We start from the raw sequence: 24,007 nt of genomic DNA, 5'->3' as shown, positions 1-24,007 counted from the left end.
ATAAATAAATAAAATCTTAAAAAAAAAAAAGAAACAAAGAGTTGATCAGTCATGCTACAGTGTGGATGAATCTGGAAAACATTATGGTAAGTGAAAGAAGGCAGTCACAAAAGGCTACATATGATGTAATTCCATTCATATGGAATGTGCACAACAGGGAGATCTATGTACAGTAGACCCTTGAACAACACAGATTTGAACTGTGTGGATCCACTTGTACATGGATTTTTTTCAATAAATGCAGTACAGTACTGCAAATGTATTTTCTCTTCCTTATGTTTTTATTAACATTTTCTTTTCTCTAGCTTACTTTATTATAAAAAGAGAGTGTGTATAATATACATAACACACAAAATATGTGTTAATCAACTGTTTATGTTATTGGTAAGGCTTCCAATCAACAGTAGGTTATTAGGAGTTCGGTGTTTGGGGAATCAAAGTTAATTGCAGATTTTCAACCATGCAGGGAGTCAATGTCCCTAACCACACTGCTCAAGGGTCAACCATATAGAGAAAGTAGATGAGTGGTTGCTTACAGCTGGGGTGGGGAGAGAAGCAGGCGGGAAGAGGAGTGGCAGCTAAAGGGCCTGGGATTTCTTCTGAGGTGATGAAATGTTCTAAAATTGACTGGTGATGGTTGTACATATCTGCGAATCTACTAAAAATCATTGAATTGTATGGTATGTGCATTATAAGGGGGGTGAATTGTATGGTATGTGCATTATATCTCCATAAAGCTATTTAGGAAACAAAATTTATTGGAAAGATCAGAATCCTGTGACTCTAGGACAGGGCCGTGACTGCTGGGCCCTCAAAGGACTCTTAGAGGAGAGGACTCTGGCCCAGAGCAGGGGTCCTCCTTCTAGGAGCCCCTAACTCGCAGCATCAACACCACCTGGGAGCTCCTTAGAAAAACAGATCTTTGGGCCACACTCAGACCTACTGAATCAAAACTCTGGCCGTGAAGCCCAACAATCTGTGTTCTCAGGAGCTCTCTGGTGATAGATGCTGGTGCAGTCTCAAGTTTGAACATCACTTGAGCACTTTGGGGAAGCCAAGAAGATGCTACCTCCCCTCTGCTCCTTCTGGGCACGTGTTTGCTCTGTTGCTACGGACAGACTCTCGGCACTGCCCAGCCTCCCCCCAGCCCACAGTAGTTGTCATGGTAGAAAATGGCCACCAACAATTCCCAAATTTAAATTTTTTTTTTTTTTTTTTTTTTTTTTGAGCACCAGCCAAATCGGGACCAGCATCCAGTTCCAATTGCAGATTCTGGAGGAGAAACTCAGGTGGCCTGGTTTGTGTCAGCAACCTTTGAATGGAGGGAGGTGGGGTTGGGAAGGGAAGAAAAAGCAATGGGTATCCTTTATGGGTGGTGACAGAAGAAAATCTAGGGTGACTAAGCATCATGGTTTAACTGGGACTTTCCTAGTTTCAGCACTGAAAGTCTCATGTCCTGGGAAGCCCCTCGGTCCTGAGCCAACTACAACAATTGGTCACCCGACAACTGAGGCTTGGGGCAGGAAGGGAAGGGCCTTCACTTTTGCGGGGGGTGCAAAAAAGAAAGGAGGTGAGACTCACAAATGGGGGTATTTGGGGATGTTTAGTGCATTTTTGGTTGTCACCATGATGTGTATGCTAGTGACATTCTACAATGCTTGGGTCAGAACTACACAAAGAAGAATTGTCCTGTCCCAAATGTCAGTAGCCCCCCTGCTGAGAACCTTCTGTAGCAAAAGGAAGGCATGACCGCTAACCAAGTGGCGTATTAAAATCACCTGGGACCTTTAAAGTGCCTCGATTGGACCTCCAGACTGAGCCCCAGGGTTTCTGACTTAACTGGTCTAAGGAGGTACCCAAGGCCCAAATTAAAGTTTCCTCCAGGTGACTTTAGTGTGCAACTGGATTGATAGGACCGTGACAACTAGAGAGGGATCAGCCGCGGAAGTTGGCGTCCTGGAAGGTGAATTATTTAGGCCTTGGGGAAAGAAGGAAGTTGGAATGTCTGAGGCTGTAGAGAGAGATCTAGAAGGCTGGAGGACAATGATGAAGACTTAAGGTTTGTTCATGGAAAGAGGCTCTGCAGCCTAGATCCAGCCGCTTGGAACCAGAGCAGGTATGTGCTCAGTGCTCATTAAGCAGAGTGGCAGGGCAGGTGGGAGTCAGAAGTGGATCTAAATACCTAAGTTCTTTAGGAAGTAAAAGCCGGCTGGTCAGCCCAGGGAAGCAGGGAGCTGCAGGTAGCATGACAGGGGTGCCAGCGATTACAGGTGCTGGGCTGGCGAGGTGACCAAGCCTCTGCCTTGCTTATTGCCTGGGCAGCTCATTAAATACACAGTTCCTCCACTATTTGCAAAGCCTGTTGGTTTGGGGTAAAAATTTGTGATTTCCAAGTCTCTCAGTAAGGCCAGAAGTGAATGTTTGACTTCACGTATTTGTAAAATGGTGTTTAATTACTTTAACAGTTGTTTACACTACGCCTTTCACATGATCTTACTTCCACATGATCTTACTGGGTCCTTCTTGTGCATGGTGGGTAACTCTCATGACCTCTTTGGCAGGAGAGTCCAACTTAGGACACCAGTTAACTTGGTTGGAGTCACATGGCTAGAAAAAAGGGGCACCAGGGGGCCTGAGTTTAGGACAGCCCTCTTTTCACCACAAGAGAGAGTTCTTTTTCTCTTCCCATAGCCCACTGCGGCCTTCCTGCATTTGTGAGGGAAGTGCATTCTCCTTTCAGCCTGGCTGGGCAACAGTTTGGATCGCACCAGTCCCAATGCATTGCTTAAAAACCAACTGGGCTAAGTGTCAATAAATGTGGATATAATATGTCTGATAAAAATTAATCTTGTCGGGAGGAAGCTACTCCCCCTACCCCAATGTCTGGCTTCCAAAGAGAAGAGCTCAACAGAGGAAGGAAGACTTTGCAGGAGATAGAAGAGCAGGATGCAGGGAGAGCTTGGTGGACCCTTCCTGAACTGTGTATGTTTTTTTCTCCATTGCCCCTGGGTTCTCTGAGCAGAGTGGATTTCCTTTGCTAAAACAAATCTCCCTTTTTTGGTCTCTGAACTGCAGGATACGAGGCATAAAATAATAATAATAATAATAATAATAAATTAAATAAAACAAATCTCACTTTGTTAATGTTGAGAAAAATTCAAACCTGCTCAGTGCTTTCCCACCCCAGTATATCAGAACTGTCCCTCACAACATCTTGACTGTGAACATAATTGGTGCTCTCATTTTTCCACAGAAATTCATGATCTCAAAAAATAAAAAATAAAAAATAAATTCATGATTTCTATTCACTACCCCCCCCCCCCCAGCCTCTTCCACCAGCTTGAATTTGCTTTGTGAGTAAAATCGGGTGAAAAGCTGGCCAGAACTGAAGGCACTTCCGAGTGGAGAGCCAAAGGCAGATGCTATCCTCAGCACGCAAGCCCTGAATGTGGGTTTAATTGAGGGAAAAAAGATTTGTCCGATGCTGGGTTTACGGCTGTCTCAAGTTGTGAAGCTGAAGGCATTTGGTCTAGAAAATGTGTCTTAAGGGTTGAGTAGTCAGGAGAAGGGCCAGGAGAGGCTCATGCTGTGCAGCTTTTTCTTGGCAAATAGCCACCAAGATTTAATCCACACTGGTCCCTGATGGTTATGACTTCTTTGAGTTTATATAGTATCATCGTTTGGGGGAAAAAAAAAAACAGCTGTGTTGTTTTTTAATTTTTTTAATTTTTAAATTTTATTATTTTATTTTATTTATTTATTTATTTATTAAAGATTTTATTTATTTATTTAATTGACAGAGAGAGAGAGAGAGACAGCAAGAGAGGGAACACGAGCAGGGGGAATGGGAGAGGGAGAAGCAGGCTTCCCGCCGAGCAGGGAGCCCAATGCGGGGCTCGATCCCAAGACCCTGGGATCATGACCTGAGCTGAAGGCAGTCGTTTAACCGACTGAGCCCCCCAGGCACCCTGAATTTTTTTATTATTTTTAAAAAATAATTATTTATTTTAGAGGGGTGGGGAGGGGCAGCGGGAGAGGGAGAGAATCTCAAGCAGACTCCCTGCTGAGAGTGGAGCCCCATGTGAGGCTCAATCTCAGGACCCTGACATCATGACCTGAGCTGAAATCACGAGTCAGACACTTAGCTGACTGAGCCACCCAGGTGTCCCTGTTTTTTAATTTTTTAATTTAATTTTTTTTTAAGTGGGCTCCAGACCTGACTTGGGGCTTGAACTCATGACCCTGAGATTAAGAGTTGCATGCTCTACCAACTGAGCCAGCCAGGCGCCCCAGCTGTGTTGTTTTTGATAAAATATGTTTGTTAAAAATGTAAATAATCATTATAAAGAAAATTCAATTTATATAATCATTATTAATGCATCCAACAAATAATTATTGTGAGCCTGCCATTTGCCAGGCACCATTCAAAGCACTGGGGATATGACAGTGATCAAAATAGAGTCCCTATTTGCACAGAGCTTACATGTTAATGGAAAGAGTAGCCAAAAAATAAAGAAATATGGAATATATCAAGTGGTGATAAGAAAGTATAAACTACTCAAAATCCCATCACCAGAAAAAACCATTGTTAACATTTTGGTGAATATCCTTGCAGACCCTTCTTCTTGCCTGTATACAAATAGAGATATAATTTTATATCAATGGGTATTTTCATGTGCTGAGCACAACCTGCTTCTGGTTTTTTTTTTAAGCTTTTTAAACAAATATTTTATTTATTTATTAGAGGGAGAGCACAAGCAGGGGGAGCAGCATAGGGAGAGTGAAAAGCAGGCTCCCTTTGAGCATGGAGCCCGATGCGGGACTTGATCCCAGGACCCTGGGATCATGACCTGAGCTGAAGGCAGATGCTTAACTGACTGAGCCACCCGGGCGTCCCTGCTTCTGTTTCTACTAAGATTTTCTGACATCTTTTCATGTCAATAAATAAAAATTGACATGATTTTTCCCCCCAGTTTTGACTTTTTTTTTAATTTGGAAAATTTCGAACATATAGAAAGTAGAGAGAATGATATAGTGACACTTTTACTAATCCCCATTTAACAATTGTTAACATTTTTTAAAAGATTTTATTTATTTATTTGAGATAGAGCAAGAGTGAGCGAGAGAGAGAGCACACACGCAAGCTGGGGGGAGGGGCAGAGAGAGAGGGAGAAGCAGGTTTTCCACTGGGCAGGGAGCCCGACTTGGGGTCCGATCCCAGGATCCCGGTGGGATCATGATCTGAGCCGAAGGCAGACGTTTAACTGATTGAGCCACCAGGTGCCCCACAATTGTTAACATTTTGCCATATTTCCGTCAACTATTTGGGGGCGGTGCTTATGTCTGTTAAACCATATTACAGACTTCATGAACTTTGTACCTTTTCTGTTCCTACCCCAACTGGGTGAACTGCAATTCAATTCTTTTGGGGGGGGCGGGTGCAGAATTCAATTCTGACATTAACTATCTGGAGTTAGTATCAGACTCCACAGGCTTAAGCTCAGACTCCCACAAGACGGCCTTCACTTTAGATGTCAGCCTTACTTAGGGGTCCCCAGGCCACCTGCACTCCTGACCAACTGGCTACAAATTAAGGGGTTCCCATAATCCCCACAGGTTCAGTAATTTGCTAGAACAACTCACAGAACTCAGGAAAGTGCTACACTGATGATTAAAGTTCTATTATAAAGGCTATATGTGGGGCGAGGTCTGAGAGGAAGGCTGAGCTCCCATGTCCCCTCTCCATGGAGTCGGTGTGGCACCCTCCTGGCACATGAACGTGTCAGAAGCTCCACTGAGATTCAGTGTCCAGAGGTTTGTTTTGTTTTTTTTTTGTTTGTTGGGGCGCCTGGGTGGCTCAGTCGTTAAGCGTCTGCCTTCGGCTCAGGTCATGATCCTAGGGTTTCTGGTTCGAGCCCCGCATCGGGCTCCCTGCTCAGCAGGAAGCCTGCTTCTCCCTCTCCCACTGCCCCCTGCTTGTGTTCCCTCTCTCGCTGTGTCTCTCTGTCAAATAAATAAATAAAATCTTTTTTTTAAAAATGTGGTGTTTTTTTTGTTTATTTGTGTTTTTTTAGAGAGGGCAAAGGGGGGAGGGGCAGAGGGAGAAGGAGAGAGAGAATCTTAAGCAGGCTCCACACCCAGCGCAGAGCCCAAGGCGGGGCTTGATCTCAGGACCCTGAGATCATGACTTGAGCTGAGCTGACATCAAGAGTCAGACGCTTGGGGCATCCACCCAGGCACCCCTCAATGTCCAGAGTTTTGATCAGGGTTTCATTACTAGGCATGATTGATTAAATCAATGGTCATATGATTGAACTCAGTCTCCAGCTCCTTTTCCCTCATAGGAGGTCAGTTGGGCCCAAAGTGACAAACCTTGAATTGGTCTTTCTGGTGACCAACCCACATCCCAAAGCTATCTAGAGGTCCACTGGTGCTTTTCATTCAGTTTCATATTAACTATCAGTGAGATGCACAGGCAGTCACGAGACCTTTTAAGAATGTAGCAACCAGTATGTATTTGATCCTTATCGGAACTATGCAGGCTATAAGTCAGCCTTCTGGGCTAAAGGTGAACATTTTCTGCTTCTATCCCTCATCGATATGTAACAAAATTAACAATAGTTCTGACTTGATTTTCAATGGCTGCCTGGGATCTAAGGTATGCATACACCCTAATGTTCAGTTCCTTATTGATGGAAATTTAGGATATTTTCTTTTTTTTTTTTTTAAAGATTTTATTTATTTATTTGACAGAGAGAGACACAGCGAGAGAGGGAACACAAGCAGGGGGAGTGGGAGAGAGAGAAGCAGGCTTCCCGCAGAGCAGGGAGCCCGATGTGGGGCTCGATCCCAGGACCCTGGGATCATGACCTGAGCCGAAGGCAGACGCTTAACGACTGAGCCACCCAGGCGTCCCGGAAATTTAGGATATTTTCGTCTTCCACTAGGGCAAACCACACCGGGATGAACATTCCTATGCGTGCACCTTTTTACCCTAAAAGTGTTCTTTTACTACCTGAGAAAATTGTGGCTGCTTGTTCCTGGCAGGAAGCTGTGAAATCCAATCTGAGGGTTTTGTCTTCCAGCTAAGCACAGCGTATCTCTGTTCTAGAGCCGTCCGCACAGCTGTGCTTGAGTTTCTACTATCATCTGTGTGCCAAACAAGTCTGATGTTATCTGGTTCTTTTGGGTGAATAGGAGGGCCTTCCCCTGGCTCTCCAAGGCCAGGTGGAGACAGATGCTATGGACTGAATTGCTTCCCCGCCAAATTCATATAAAGCCCTCACTCTGATGCGACAGTATCGGCAGATAGGATTTTTCGGAGGTAAGGAAGATTAAATGAGGTTATAAGGGTGGTGCCCTATTCCAATAGGACTTTGACCTTATAAGAAGAGGAAGAGAGAGAGATCACACTGTCTTTCCCTCTGTATGGAGTACACAGTGAGAATCTGGTCATCTGCAAGCCAGAAAGAGAGCTCTCACCTGACCTTGGTGGCACCCTGAACTTGAACTTCCAGAAAGCCTCCAGAACTGTAAGAAAATAAATTTCTGTCGTGTAAGCCACCCAGTCTGTGGTGTGGCATTTATGACAGCCTGAAGTGAGACAGCAGAGCATTTAATCAAAACTCTTTTGATGACAGGTGACAGAAACTCCGTTTGAATCGGTTAGGAAAAAAAGTATTCATTCAGGGAACTCTAGGAAGGGTTGAACAACCCAAACAAGAAAAGAATAGGTACTGAGAGGAAACCACTGGCCTCTGCCACGCTGCATTTACAACTTATCCCCAGAGTTCAGTGGCTCACCTCATCCTGGGGTTTGGAGTAGGGGTCAGCGGATGAGAGAAGAGAACTAAGGAGAACTGGATGGGGCCACAATGTCACAAGCACCATCCCATGGCAGATCTAAGCTTTCATGGATGTCCCCATGGCAGCACCTGTCTGGGAGTAGAGAGGAACTTGTTTATTGATGTATGATATTCCACCTTGGGGTAAGCTCACCACTAGTGAGTAAAAGAAACACCCTTTCTTTCTTCCCTTCAGAAAAACACCTTCTTGCTTAAAGAAAACGTATTTCTTTGCTTGGAGGAAGGAGAAGTGAGGACCTTTCTGTTGGGAGTGGGGTCAGGCCCATCGAACTTTGCATCAGAGTTCGGTGTTCCTAGGGTGGCCATCGTGCCTTAGGACAGAAGTTGTAGAGCTTTTGGTATTTCAGTTTTTTTAAAAAAGATTTTATTTTTAAGTAATCTCTATACCCAACATGGGGCTCAAACTTACAACCCTGAAATCAAGAGTCACATGCTCTACCAACTGAGCCAGCCAGGTGCCCCAGGTATTTCAAATATTTCTAAAATTTTATTTCAGATTTATTATTCTAACAGTATTTGACCTCTTTGGAGCATTTGATGCTGCTTCAAAGATGATCCCTTTGCAGTACATTCTCCTGGTTCTCCACTTTCCTTTCTGGCTACTCCTTCCTAGCCTCTACTTCCTTGCCAATCCTTCAGTGTTCATCTATAGGGCTCTGCCTTAGCCCCCTTTCTCCCTGGCTCATCTCAACCATTTCCTTGTCTTTACCCACCACCTATATATAATGATGACTCTCAAATCTGTATCTTCAACCCAGTCCCTGCCTTCAGTCTCACACATACTACAGTCTGCTGGCCTTGGCTCATTCATAAATGCCTCAATGCTCAACATAGCTAAGACTGAACTCAACATCTTCACCCTTGCACCCCTCCCCACTACCACAAAAGTTGTTTTTTTCTTCTGGGTTCCATACTCAGAACCCTGGTTTCTCTTTCCTACTAACACAACCTACAACTCAATCACCATATCAAAATTCTTCTTCCTAAATTCATCTTAAGTATCCATATCTCCATCAGCACTGCCACCAGACCTCTAGGCCACCAGACCTCACCAGGATTATTTACAAGTTTCTTTTTTTTTTTTAAGATTTTATTTATTTGAGAGAGAGAGAGAAAAAACACAAGCAGGGGGAGTGGCAGAGAGAGAGCAAGAAGCAGACTCCCCACTGACTGCAGAGCCCGATGTGGGGGCTCGATCCCAGGACCCCAGGATCATGATCTGAGCTGAAGGCAGACGCTTAATCGACTGAGCCACCCTGGCGCCCCTACAAGTTTATTATTTCTGTTTTTGCCCCCCTTGCCCAGCCACTTAGCGTTGCAACTAGATTGATTTTTCTGACTAAAGAGCTAGGAGACAAGTTATTTAAAACATTTACTATATACCCACTATATAACAGTGGTTTGAGGACATGAAGAGAAATAGGACACTATGGGGTGGGGAGGTTGGTTGTTTTTGCAAATATTGGCCAAATATCTACGTGGTGTTTTAAAAATTCTAATCACAAAACTTTTTAAAATAATGATTTTACTGATATATAATTCACATACCATAACATTCATCCTAAAGATGTATAAAATGGTTTTTATATTCACAAAGTTGTGCAACCATCACTTTTTAATTCCAGAATATTCCTTCTCTCCCCACTTCCCCTCCCCTGGCAACCACTAATCTATTTTCTGTCTCTAGAAATTTGCCTATTCTTGTATTTCAAATTAATGAAATCATATAATATGTGGCTTTTTTTTTTTTTTTTTTTTGGTCTGGCTGTTTTCACTTAGCATGTTTTCAAGGTTCATCCACATTGTAGCATGTATCAGTATTTCATTCCTTTATTTTTAAAATTAATTAAAATGACATAAATTTATTTCCTCATAGTTCTGAAGGCTGGAAGTCCCAGATCAACGTGTTGGTGGACCAAGTTTTCCTGAGGCCTCTCTCCTTGGCTTCCAGATGGGTACTTCATTACTTTAATATTTAATATTCTATCATGTGGATATATCACATTTTGTTTATCCATTTATCAGTTGGTAGGCTTAGGGTTGTTTTCATTTGGCTATTATAAATAATACTACTATGAACATTTATGTACAAATGTCTTATGTTTTCATTCTCATGGGTATACACCTAGGAGTGGAACTGCTGGGTTATTTGGTAAATTTAACCTTTTGAAGAATTGCCAGACTGTTTTCCAAAGCAGCGGCACCAATTTACAATCCTACTAGCAGTGTGTGAGGGTTTCAATCTTTCCACATCCTCACCAACACTTGATGTCTTTTTTTAGCCATTTCAGGGAGTGTGAAGTGGTATCTCATTATGGTTCTGTATATCTCGTTTGGAGAAATAGCTATTCAAATCCTTTGCCTATTTAAAAAATTGAATTGTCTTTTCATTGTTGAATTGTAAGAGTTCTTATACATTCTGAATGCTAATCCTTTAGATATATGATTTGCAAAAATTTTCTTTCATTTTGTGGATTGTCATTTCACTTTAATTGTGCCCTTTGACACACAAAAGTTTTTAGTTGTTTTTTTTTTTTAAGATTTTATTTATTTATTTAACAGAGAGAGAAATAGCGAGAGCAGGAACACAAGCAGGGGGAGCGGGAGAGGGAGAAGCAGGCTTCCTGCCGAGCAGGGAGCCTGATGTGGGACTCGATCCCAGCACCCTGGGATCATGACCTGAGCTGAAGGCAGACGCTTAACGACTGAGCCACCCAGGCGCCCAAAAGTTTTTAGTTTTGATGAAGTCCGATTTACCCGTTTTTCTTTCTGGTGTTGTACTTTTGGTGCCATATCTAAGAAACTATTGCCTAATCCAAGATCATGAAGATATAGTCCTGTTTTCTTCCAAGGGTCTTATAGTTTTAGCTCTTACATTTAGGTTCTGGGATTTATTTTTTCATTTATGTGCAAGGTAGGTCCAACATCATTCTTTAGCTTGTGAATATTCACAGAACTTTTAAACTGTATGGCTAGTCTTTCTTTGCAATTAGACTATAAACTCCATGAGGGCAGAGACCAAAATGATCTTACTAAATTTTTTTTTTAAGATTTTATTTATTTGTCAGAGAGAGAGTACAAGCAGGAGGAGCAGAAGGCAGAGGGAGAAGCAGGCTCCCCACTGAGCAGGGAGCCCGATATGGGACTCAATCTCAGGACCCTGAGATCATGACCTCAGCCGAAGGCAGACGCTTAGCCGACTGAGCCACCCAGGCGTCCCTTACTAAATTTTTTCTGAATTAATGGATGAATTAGGTTGCCAGAATATCAAGTTTCTTTTCTTTTGTCTGAAATCATATCAATTCTGTGCAGTAACACTGTTTTCATTATGATGTTGGCAATTCAAATCTGTTGACAGTAACAATTCAGAAACGAATACACAGGCTGATAGGAATTGTATTATTTAACAGGCTTCATGGTAGTGAAACCGATTTGGATTCAAATCCTGACTTTAAGAACTGTATAACCTTGGGCAAAGTACATTACCTACTTCTTATTCTATAAAATGGGGATTTAGTTGGTGTAGCTGTCAAAAGGATTGAATCAGATTTTTTAACTACAGTGCTTTACACATTGTAAGCATTCATCAAATAGTGCATTTATTACTGCAAAGAACTAGCAGCAATGTCGGGAAATCCATTAACATACTTTTGTCCAAAATTTCTTCAGAGTGCAGATTCCAAGATTACCATTTTCTTTTGTGAATTGAGAATTGTCAGACCTTTGTTTTTTGATTCGGAAAGACATACACAAAAATTCAATTCAATGTGGAAATGATCCTTTTTAAAAAAAAATATTTATTTATTTGACAGAGAGAGAGAGTGAGAGAGGGAACACAAGCAGGGGGAGTGGGAGAGAGAGAAGCAGGCTTCCCGCCCAGCAGGGAGCCCAGTGCGGGGCTCGATCCCAGGACCCTGGGACCATGACCCCAGCCGAAGGCAGACGCTTAATGACTGAGCCACCCAGGCGCCCCTCAATGTGGAAATGATCCTAAAGATGTATGTAAATACCATGGAGTTCAGAGTGTCCTGAGCAATAGAATAAAATACCTTGTTGGGCTAAGAACTTAGTAGACAAGGGGCTGAGCAGAGATTGTAGGCATTTTGGGTTCATCTCAGTGTGGCACAGATTTCAGTTTTGTACATTACTCGTACATTACGTGTCTGTCTCATCCACCAAAGTCAGTACAGAAACCCTGTCTTCAGTCATCTTGGCATTTCCAGTACGGTGGACACTGCACGGACGGTTGAATTGAGGCGCCTTGTCCACGGGCGTCAGAAAGGATTCCCTGGATAGGAATGGAGAAGTCCGAAGGGGGTGGGAAAGACCTTGGACCCACTGCCAAGGAGAGAAGAGCAGCTCAGGTATGGAACACACTGGTCCTATTGCTCCAGTCGTACGCAAGGAACGGAGAGAACCACAACCGACTACCTCTTCCCAGCTCCTGGCTCGGCCGGGCCACTTCCGGGAGGGGGCGGGGAGACAGGAGGAGGCGTGCCGGGAAGAAGGCCGTTTGCGCTACACCGGGCGGAAGTGTGCCAAAGGTACCGGTGCTGCGACTTCCGGTCCGGGTTAACGCCGCTTAAGTACACTGCGTGGTTTGTGTGGTGCGGGGACAGATTTCTGAAGGCAATTCAGTGGGTGAAGAAGCGAGTATCGGCGTCTGAACTCAGAAGTCTGGAGTCTAGTGGGAGGATAGGAAAAAAAGCCGGGAACCCGAATACAATCTAACCTCTGTTTCCGAGGGGGCAACTTCCACGGGAACCCCTCTGCCCTGGTAACGGCCAAAGAGGAGATGGCGCCAGTCAGGGAGCGGCCGTGGCCGACACAGTGAGGAAGCTTGAAGGCGGAGCAACCGGAGAAGCCTCGGGAGAACAGCCAGAGCCGTCGCTGTCGCTACCACTGCCACCACCATGGAAGGGGCAAAGCCGACTTTGCAGCTCGTATACCAAGCAGTGCAGGCGCTTTACCACGACCCAGATCCCAGCGGAAAGGAGCGCGCCTCGTTTTGGCTTGGAGAGCTGCAGCGTTCGGTGAGGGGCCCAGAGAGGCCGTTCTGCGCCGCGGGGCAAGGGCGGGGTGGGACCTAGGCTCGAGCTGGATCCTGAGCCGGGCGGTTGGCCTCGTGAGATGCTCCTTAGGGAGGAGCTGCTGCCGCGGGGTGGGGCTGCGAGGCTACATTTATGCCGCTTTTCGGAAACTAGTCGCAGCTGGTCGGTCGCGAACTGGCCCTTTCCCCACCCCGTACAATCAGATTTGTAGGTCCTGTACTCGCTTGTGGTATCGATCTGGTCCTGTTTAAGTTTTACGCTTGCTACTTGCTTCTTAGGCCCTGCTTTCGCGTTTAGTCTTCCTTCAAATCCAGTCCCAGTCTCTCTTCATCTTCCACTTACGGATGCTTTATCCGTCTCCTCTCGGTGTCCCAGTGTTCGCGTCTGGCAATTCCATCCCAGTCGTAGCCTTGCACCTCAGTGTGCCTTACTGATTTTTCATTAAGTAACAGTGATAGTTTGAATCTATTATTCTCGAAACTTCTCAGGTTTCTAGATTCTTTTACACGCGAATTTCCACCGTGTTTTGGAGTACAACGTGATGTAAAGAGAAAAATACCAGTTGAAAATCCTTGCAGTTAGTTCACATCTTGCTGCATATTTGTTCCCTAACCTTGTTTTTTTCCTTGACTTTAGGTTCTTTATAAGATACTGGTATCCATAGCTGCCTTGATTATTCCATATGACTGTGTGAACATCCAGTTAGGGGTTTAATTTCAACCTGTTAGACCTATTGTATTTCTGCATTCTTTGATTCACGTGTCTTAACTTCCCTCTAAATTTCATACTCACTTTTTCTGTGCTTTATTTCTATGTGTGTGTATACTTGGTGATCTTGCTGACTTTCTTATTTTTGCATTTTATATTCCCAAGCATATTTTTAAAGTTTACTCCTTCCCCTTTCTTTTTTAAAACTAATAACTGATACTTAAAGGTGCTCTGCCCTTCTAAATGAGACTCTGGGCTGCAGGTGCATAATAAATATTTAAAATTTTGCAACTTTGGCTTTAGATATTACATTTAAAAACTTGGGGGTCCCAAGTTCTGGATAAACTCATGGGAAAAGATAAAGGAATAAGACTCACTGTAGGCTACACAAGAAAATCATTCACATGTGCTCTTATTTAGTGTTTAGTTTTGGGGGAGTTATAAATCTGATACATCATACTAAAAGTCATCTCTTCCCTACTAAACTTGCTTTTTGTTGTGTGTATTTTAAAATAAATATTTGTGTGCTTACCCTGTACCAGCAACTGTGCTAGGCTTTGGTATATGCAAATGAACCAGACAAAAATCTCAGCTTGCCACATAATATATTTGTGATGACTAAATGAGTTAATATCTGCAAAAAGCTTAGAAAAGTTCTTAGAACCCAGAGTTTGAGATATGTTAGTAATTGTTATTTAAATGGTAGTCACTCTTCTTACTTTCCACTACTCTCTGTTACAACCTTACATTATCATCATTATTACTATTTACAGTAAGGGTCCCAACAGGAACAGATGGCACACTTGTAATAGAATAATTCAAGGAGGGCTTATTTTATAAAAGTATTGTTTATAAAGGTGCTGGTATAATGTGGTACCACAAGAGATAATGAAGTAACCCGTAGCCAGACTGATTAACATCCATAGGCAGGAAGGAATAGGAGAGGGAGTAGTTACTTGAACTCCGAAGGAAAGTGTGGAGTTGGCTGCCTTGAGAGGAGATGGGCTGGAGGAATAAATATATTGACCTTATTCCCCTAAACTCCTGGGATTCTTATTTGGGCAAACCCAAACAGAAGCTAGGGGACACCGGAACCTGTTGATATAGTCCATATAGGTCAGCATAGTGGGGCAAAAAGCAGTAGGGAAGGGTGGAAAAGTGGACCTAAAAACACATCATTTTTAGGCAACTTCAGCATCAGGATTCACAACTCAGCTGACATTTCAGCCCCTTAATTCCCTTACCTCCTTTTCTCAGCCTCGTGATCACACTGTCACATCTTGGATCTTTTCATTACTAAAAAGCCACCAACTCAAGTCACTAACTCAGCTACATGGTCACACAGTCACAACCTGAATCTTGTCATTATTAAAAAGTCACCAGCCTGGGGTGCCTGGCTGGCTCAGTTGGTAGAGTATGTGGCTCTTGATCTTGCAATCATGAGTTCAAGACCCATGTTGGTATAGAGCTTACTTAAAATAAAAGGGGGGGAGTGCCTGGCTGGCTCAGTTGGTTAAGCTCAGGTCTTTATCTCAGGGTGGTGAGTTTAAAACTCATGTTGGGCTCCACATTGGGCTCTACACTGGGTGTGGAGCCTACTTTAAAAAAAAGTCACCAGCCCCCCACATCACTAACTCAGATATCTGCTCTGATCACAACCCACTCTTCTAGTTTGCTGCTTAGGGATTCAAGTAACCTTATATAGTAGGCGTTTTTTGAAATCTATAATATTTGAAATTTTTTGAAATCTATAATTTTAATTTCTATCAAAATGAAAAAGTTATGGGGCACTTGGGTGGCTCAGTCGGTTAAGCGTCCAACTCTTGATTTTGGCTCAGGTCATGATCTCAGGATCGTGAGATCCTGCCCCTGCGTGGGGCTCTGCACTGGGCAGGGAGCCTGCTTAAGATTCTCTCTCTCCTAGCTCCCCGACCTCTTGCTCACATGCTCCCTCTCTCAATAAAAAAACAAAAACAAAAATCAACCACCCCCCAAAAATGTAGTTTGTTTTTTTTTTTTTTAAGATTTTATTTATTTGACAGAGAGAGACACAGCGAGAGAGGGAACACAAGCAGGGAGAGTGCGAGAGGGAGAAGCAGGCCTCCCGCGGAACAGGGAGCCTGATGCGGGGCTCGATCCCAGGACCCTGGGATCATGACCTGAGCTGAAGGCAGACGCTTAATGACTGAGCCACCCAGGCACCCCACGTAGTTGTATTTTTAAAACTTAAAATATTTTAAAATAAACTTTTAAAACTTTAAAAAGTTATAAAATGGAGATTTTACAAGAAAAAGTCCTAGGATGTAAAGAGCAGTTATGTTTAGACTTTCTTCTGTGAAAGATGAAGATTTGGGCTCCCTCCATCTTCTCTTCTGTTGCATCTCTCTAAACATAGTTATATCAGTTTTTGTTACATATACACAACACACATTGTGAACCACATAGCATGTATAACATGGTAATTTTTCCTTTTTTGTGCAACTTTTTTTTTTTCTGGTGGTAGTCATTACCTTTTTCTTTCTTTCACATTTGCTTCATTTTCTGTATATCTGTAATAATTTGTTCAAAACCCTCTGTGAGTATGTAAATATCCTCTTAGTATGTTCAGATTGGTAATGTTTCCTTTTTTGGTAGAAGAAAACCTCTCCCTAGAGGGCTCTATCTTCCTGCTCGATCTGACCTTGTTATTCTCCAGGTCTGTTGCATAATTATTGTCCTGGGATCTCTATTTAAACCCTCCTAGGGAATTACATTCTCTTTCTTGTGTTAGATGCATTGAATCCTGGATCCCATGATCTTTTCTTGGATTACTCCCTTATTTGATGGCTAATTGAGAAGGGAACCTTTACCCCTTCTCTCTTATATTTCTGTTGGTCTTTTTTTCTTGGACCACTTTTATCCTGAGAGCAATCCTCTGCATATAAATGGGGCTGCCAGTGCAGGTGGGAGAATGAACCAGGGAATGGATCTTACCACTATGTATGTAGGCTTTATTTATTTATTTTTAAAGATTTTATTTATTTATTCATGAGAGAGAGAAAGAGAGGCAGAGGCAGAGGGAGAAGCAGGCTCCCCACGGAGCAGGGAGCCCCATGCGGGACTCAATCCCAGAACCCTGGGATCACGACTGGAGCCAAAGGTAGATGCTTAACCGACTGAGCCACCCGGGTGCCCCAGTATGTAGGCTTTCATTTAATCTATTTTCAGTATGATATTCTTGTCCTTAGGTGAGTCTATTGGCTAAGAGTGCAGAGTCCCTCTGTATCAGTCTTTCCAAAGTAAATCTTGAGTTTTCTGTGATGGTGGGAGGATAGTAGCCTGGCCACTGAGTCACGGGGAAGATCTCAGTCTAACTGCTTCTTACAGATTTTGAACCCACTCCTTTGTTTTTTGTTCCACCTGTGCATCTGCCTTCAAGTGTACCTTTTAATTCTTGTACTTGGTACTTTAAATTCACTGAGATTTTGCAACATGAATCATTTTGCCCCCTTGGCTTCCCCTTTCTCATCCTGTCCTTCCTCTGAAAAAGTTTCAACTTTTTTAGACCTGCTAAGACAGTTAACTCCTCCATAAGCATTCTAGTTTTCACAGTTTTGTTAACATCAGTCATGTTTCCATTCTTTTTGTCCTTGTGGAACACCCCTCCCCCATTTTAAAAAATCTCTTTACTCTGATTTTAGATTTTTGGAAGGGACCTATGGGCAAACAAATGTATTCAATCAGTTCAATCATGTTAAACAAATCCCTGAATTAGTTCTTGAATTTCATCAAAACCTTATTCAGTTGACTGGCTCCTATTGTTTCTTCATTAGGTCTTGTCTTTACTTCTCTCTAATTTGGATTACAAGGTCTATCATTCTAGTAATTTTCTTAAATATGCTGTACCATCAGCCCTTCACCTCTGATTTGGTATAACTTCAGCATAGGTGTAGCCAACTGCTTCTCCCTTCTCCTGTCAGGTCTAGGTGCTCTGCATCCATTTTCTGAATTCTTAGGAACCTTGATCTTTTGGTTATCCTGTCTCTCACTTGCATCTACAGACTCCCTCTTTACTGCGTCTTTCCCATCAGCATTCATACAGCTGTAGTATTTCCCATAGTAAGCAAATGGTTATGGTGGGGAGGGAGAAGGGAGGTGGTAGAGAATGCTTTCTCTGTCCAATTTTGTTATTTCTTTAATTCTTTCATACCTCTGTGGTTTTACTCTTTCCCTATCTTGTCTTCAAATGAAGAAACTAACCAATCTTTTCAAAGCCCAGCCTAAATTCTTTCTCCTTGAAGTCTTTTTTTTTTTTTTTTTTTTTTAAGATTTTATTTATTTATTTGACAGAGAGAGACACAGCGAGAGAGGGAACACAAGCAGGGGGAGTGGAAGAGGGAGAAGCAGGCTTCCCACTGAGCAGGGAGCCCGATGCGGGGCTCGATCCCAGGACCCTGGGATCATGACCTGAGCCGAAGGCAGACGCTTAATGACTGAGCCACCCAGGCGCCCCTCTCCTTGAAGTCTTAACTGATTCTCTTCAAATGAAAATCATTCTGCCTCCACTGAACACCTAGAGCACTTTATATAATTGCATTTGTAATTTTTTTTTACCTTTTTGAAAATCTGTTTTGTTCCCCCTATTAGACTGTAGAATCATTTTATTTGTTTATATGATACAGTTGAGGGAATAATTTAATGGTTATTAAGAAAGCAGTGATCAAGGTGCCTGACACAAAGGTTCTTAAAAATGTGTGTTGAGGGGCACCTGGGTGGCGGCTTAGTAGGTTAAGCGTTTGACTCTTGGTTTCTGCTCAGGTCATGATCTCAGGGACCCACATCAGGCTCCACGCTCAGTGTGGAGTCTGCTTGTCCCTCTCCCTCTGTTCCTTCCCTTGCTCCTGCTCTCTCTCTCTCGCAGAAATAAATAAATAAAATCTTTAAAAACAAAAATGTGTGTTGAATGAATAGCTGCTTGTAGGCACCTCCGAAGGGATATTTGGATGTCTCAAATTTGTCTTTACCTATGGATTTCATTTATTTTTGCTGCCTCTCTCTACCATACCCATGGGTAATTGAAAATAATATTATTCAGCCTCCTATGATGTTCTGTTTTGAGTCTTTCCATCCTTATTTATTTATTTTTTAAAGATTTTATTTATTTGACAGAGAGCAGGAGCGCACAAGCAGTGGGAGTGGCAGAGGGAGAGGGAGAAGCAGGCAGGGAGCCCGATGCAGGGCTCGATCCTGGGATCGTGACTTGAGCCGAAGGGAGTTGCTTAACCAACTGAACCACCCAGGTGCCCCTCCATCCCCCCCCCCTTTTTTTTTTTTTAAACAACCTTTGTGAGGGGCACCTGGGTGTTCAATCAGTTAAGAGTCTGCCTTCAGTTCAGGTCATGATCTCAGGGTCCTGGTATCAGCCCAGCAGGGAGTCTGCTTCTCCCTCCCCCTTCCACTTGTGCTCTCTCTTGCTCTTTCTCAAATAAATAAATAAAATCTTTGAAAAAAACCACAACCTTTGTGAGATAAATTTATATTGCCCTCATTTTATTCTTTAAAAGACTTGCGTACAGGAAAGGAGAGGAACTTTTTGACTCAATGAGGCTTTCTCGAGGTAGTCACTAAGTACAGACTAAAAGTCTGTTCTAGTGTAGTAACAGGCATATAGTGTTTTAATTTCAAGTTTGTTGTTAAGGAAAGAATTTGCCTAGTTTGTTTGAAAACCATTTTGAAGAATACACATTTTTTTTTAATATATTTTATTTATTTCTTTGACAGAGACACAGCGAGAAAGGGAACACAAGCACGGGGAGTGGGGGAGGGAGCAGGGAGCCTGATGTGGGGCCCTATCCCCAGGACCCTGGGATCATGACCAGAGCTGAAGGCAGACGCTTAACAACTGAGCCACCCAGGCACCCCAGAAGAATACACATTTTGAAAAAACGTATCACTTCCCTCTTAACTCTCACTTTACTAATCTTAAAGCCATTTAGTAGAATTCTAATGACCTGGTGACAATAGATTTGGTTTAAAGGTGTATAAGGTTTAGTCCATGCTATGAGTTAGCATCTTTTCTCTTTCTGTAGTATTTATATAAAACAACCATTTGCCAAAGAATCTATATTCATTACTCTAAACTTTTTTTTTCCTGACAGAATTCTTGGAAACAACCTACAGCCATGGTTTTGATTTATGTGATAGGCAGATATCACTGATACCCAAAGTGTTTTAAAATAAAGCAAGTTATTTTGAGACAGATCTTAAAGGAAGCCTATCAGTGAACTGTTCTGAACACTTTGTCCACTTCTGGTAACCCAAATGAGTAGACGGTGTAGAAAGCAAGCAATAGAAGGAAAGACCGTCTCTTTATACAGCTAATGAATTATGCTACGCATTTCTTCTAAGTTTATAATTTAGATTATAAGGAGACTACTTTTATAGAGACAATCTGTGGGTCAGAGGTTAGCTCAAAAATTTTATAGTTCAGTCTGGAAACTGAAACGGAATGATGAAATCATAAAAAGTAATCAAATGAAATCATGCTCTGATGGACTAAGTTGACGTCATGTTTGGTTTGTCACATATCCTTGGGAATTTTCTTCTAAATATCCTATCAGGAAAGTCATGGATCATGGAATTTCAGCTTCAGATTTCTTTCTTAATAATTTTCCTCTCTGGAATTTCTTGATTCTTTAGCCTAGTTAAAAAAAAATCTAGGGTCTTTGGTTTTTCTTTTAGCAATTGCAGTTATTGACTTGACATATCTGAAAATCTGGGCTTTTTTTATGCTTATGCTTTCATCCTCCAGTTAAGTGACTCTTAAAACATGACATGCTTTTGAAAGGAGAGCTTTCTAGAAAAGAGAAAATATTCATCTACAAATTTTGTGGATCAGTTAATTCAATGAACAGGACTACTGTATGCCTTGCATTGCTGGAAACTGGAAACACGTAAATGATAAAAACCAGAGACCTGTATTCCAGAGTTTAGCAATCTGGCTGTGTCATCTAATATGGTAGCCATTAGCCAGATGGCTATTGTGGCTACTTAAATTAATTAAAATTAAATAAAAGTTAAAATCAGTTCCTTATTTGCCACATTCCAAGTCTTGGACAGTGCAAATACAGACATTTCATGTCTTTGGTGTGTTGGAAACTATGAATGAGAATTTGTGATGGTATTTATGTTGGCATGGCAGTCTCTTAGCCAGTGGCATTCATCCATGTTTGGATTAGTTTATTTCTTGTCTTCCCAGGCCTTGGACCAGAGTTGGTAGTGCGATTCAGGATATAAAATTATCAGGGCAGTGCTGCATTTTCTAATTATAACACAGTTTTCTTCCAAAGCTTTCCAGATAGTTCATTTTTTTTTTATGTTGATTGCACTGATGTCTATAAAGAAAATGGAAAATAGATTGCATAGATTTTTTTTTATTGTGGTAAAATATTCATAACATAAATAACCATTTTTAGGTATACAGTTCAGTGGCATTAGGTACATTCATGTCGTTGTGCAGCCATCATCCCCGCTGGTCTCTAGAACTTTTTCATCTTCCCAGACTAAAACTCTGTACCTATTAAATAATAACTCTCCATTCCCTCTTCTCTCCAGCCCCTGGCAGCACCATTCGACTTTTTGTCTCTATGAATTTGACTATTCCAGATACCTTGTATAAATAGAATCATATACTATTTGTACTTTTGTGTCTTGTTTATTTCACTTAGCATAATGTTTTTAAGGTTCATTCACGATCATTCCTTTTTTAAAATTGCAGTAAAATGTACATAACATAAAATTCACCATTTAACCATTTTAAAGTGTACAGATTAATGGGTTTAAGTACATTTATGTTGTTGTGCATCCATTATCACCATTCATCTCCAAACTTTTTCATCTTGTAAAACTGAAACTCTGCCTATTAAACATAGTTAACTCCCTATTTTTCCCTCCCCATCCCCCAGCCCCTAGCAACCTGGTTTCTATCTCTGTGAATTTCACTACTCTAGGTACCTCATATAAATGGAATCATACTGTATTTGAACTTTTGTGACTGGCTTATTCACATAGCATAATGTCCTCGGGGTTCATCTATGGTGTATCATTTGTCAGAATTTCATCCTCTTTTAAGGCTGAATAATAACGTATGTACCGCATTTTGTTTATCCACTCATCTATCAATGAACACTTGGGTTGCTTCTACCTTTTGGCTATTGCAGATAATGCTGTTATGAGCATGGGTATACAAATACCTTTTGGAGGCCCTGCTTTCAATTCTTCTGAGTATCCAGAAAGGGAATTGCTGGTTATATGGTAATGCTGCTTGTTTTTTTTTTGTTTTAAGGAACTGCCATACTGTTTTCCAGATTTTATAGAATTTTAAGCTCTGTTGAACTTGAAAACAAATTTAATTCATAGGAAGTTGAGATTGCTCAGATTACCTCTCTTGTATTTTTCTAGCTTGTACCCTGGTACTGAAGTAACTACCAGAGAGTGTTTTACTGCTGTACAGCTGAAGTCTCAGATAGGAGCTTTATTTCTTGTTACTGGAAGTTCATAGTGCTGCTAAAGGGCAAAATATTGGAGTGTTTGGCGTGCAGAAGTCCTTAAAAATACTGACTTAATTTTCCTTTCTGGTAGAGTTTCCAAAATGACAATATTATGAAACACGTGGTTTTTTTCTTTTGGTGAGAAATTTTCTGTTAATGGAGTTTTCATTATGTATTTTACTTATTTTTTCTCAAGCCCATAGCACAGTTCTTTTCAATTTTTCCTCTGTATTCATTGTTTTCTTGTATTTTCTGTTTCAGCCATGTATAACACTATTTAAATGGCCCCAGAACAGAAGAAAGTACTTAGAATTAGACCTGAAAATATACATGTTTTTTACATAAGGTTTCAGAGTTTTCTAACACTTCGATGCCTTTTTTTTTTTTTTTTACAACACTTTAAGCTAGACATTTAACATTCCTGTAAGACTGAAAACTTGAATCTTCAGCACAGTGTTAACATATGCTTAATATGTCTGAGAATATTCTCATTCTTCTGGTTTGTATGAGTTGTAAAACTTGGCTCAGATGGGCAGGAATAGAGACCAGTGATTAAAGGAAATACGTTTTCTATATTTTTGGCTTTTAGGAAGTACTTACCTTGGCTTTGTTTCAAATGGTTTCAAGGTTGGCATTTTCTGCTTTTAAAATAGGACTGCCTAGTATAATTAGTAAGGCCCACAGCAAGCAAAGTGATTACCAAGGAATGCATGCTTCAGTCACTCCCAAACAAAGTTGATTTTATGGATCCAGATTTATTTATCTTTTTTCAGGGCCATTCTTGAGGTTCACGTTCACCTACTTAGGTTATTGAGGATTTTAAATTTGGATAGGGATTTTTTACACTTGTCATGAAAATATTTTGGCAGGATTTCTCAGTACCATATTATGCGTGACTGACAGTCATAAATTTGAGCCAAATTTCATTTGACAGAGTTCATTAGGACTTAGGATTGTTCGAAAATGCTTGTCCCAGAAACGTGGGGATCTCATCAGAAACTGAGGCGGCCCCAGGATTCAGTGCTGTCATTTGGTCTTACTGATTGCTTTCATTGGAATCAAGATAGAACAGTGCATGTGGGTGCTGCAGTCTGAAAGTTGACTTGAAGAGTGTTTGGAAATTTCTCGTGGACTTTGAATAGCTTAATGATCTTTTATTTTATTTTATTTTATTTTTAAAGATTTTTATTTATTTATTTGAGAGAGAGAGAATGAGAGACAGAGAGCATGAGAGGGAGGAGGGTCAGAGGGAGAAGCAGACTCCCTGCCGAGCAGGGAGCCCGATGCGGGACTCGATCCCGGGACTCCAGTATCATGACCTGAGCCGAAGGCAGTCGCTTAACCAACTGAGCCACCCAGGCGCCCCGCTTAATGATCTTTTAAAGAATTATTTTTAGCTAGGAATCTCTACCCTCCTGTAAGGGAAATAGTATCTCCCTTTTAATTATTTATTCAATTATTATGGAGATGGCTGTGAAAATGTTTAAGTTGGCTGAATTTGTCTCTATAAAGGAGCCTTTTTGCTTCTAGAAAAGTTATTTAATGCACACAAGAGTATTCTGTGGGTATGGGAGCCTGCTAGGGGCTTTTTATGACTGTTTTTCATTTACACTTTGCTTTTGGAGATGGGCGTTGTTTACTTATCACTGCTGTGGTGAAAGTTTTAGCTAAGTTCATTTCATCATGGTTTCTGTATTTCAGGCCATCTTACAAAACAAGTTATTTTGAAAAATATCATTTTTAGATAGTAATGGTTATCTTTTAGGCTCCATAGTTTATGTTTTTCTTAATATTCCTTCAAACCATTTTCTTTCCCTAAGAAAACCATCAGAAAGTAACTCGTGACAGAACTAGC

The 24,007-nt window shown here is 41.6% G+C and overlaps 1 protein-coding gene across 2 annotated transcripts in view; it reads left to right on the top strand.

Annotated features, from left to right (window-relative positions):
- Positions 1 to 12,422: 12,422 nt before the first annotated feature.
- The window catches only part of TNPO3 (transportin 3), a 78,831-nt gene continuing 67,246 nt past the window's right edge, over positions 12,423 to 24,007 (top strand). For both annotated transcript variants that reach the window (XM_036089326.2, XM_036089327.2), the window contains exon 1: positions 12,423 to 12,898. In XM_036089326.2, the coding sequence (XP_035945219.1) occupies positions 12,779 to 12,898 (120 nt within the window). In that variant the 5' untranslated portion in view covers positions 12,423 to 12,778. The remainder of the gene's footprint in view (positions 12,899 to 24,007) is intronic.

This window comes from Halichoerus grypus, chromosome 12 (genome assembly GCF_964656455.1).
Source record: "Halichoerus grypus chromosome 12, mHalGry1.hap1.1, whole genome shotgun sequence".
Lineage (NCBI taxonomy): Eukaryota > Metazoa > Chordata > Mammalia > Carnivora > Phocidae > Halichoerus > Halichoerus grypus.
The sequence above is the reverse complement of the archived record's forward strand: the minus strand, read 5'-3'. Positions and strand labels throughout refer to the sequence as shown.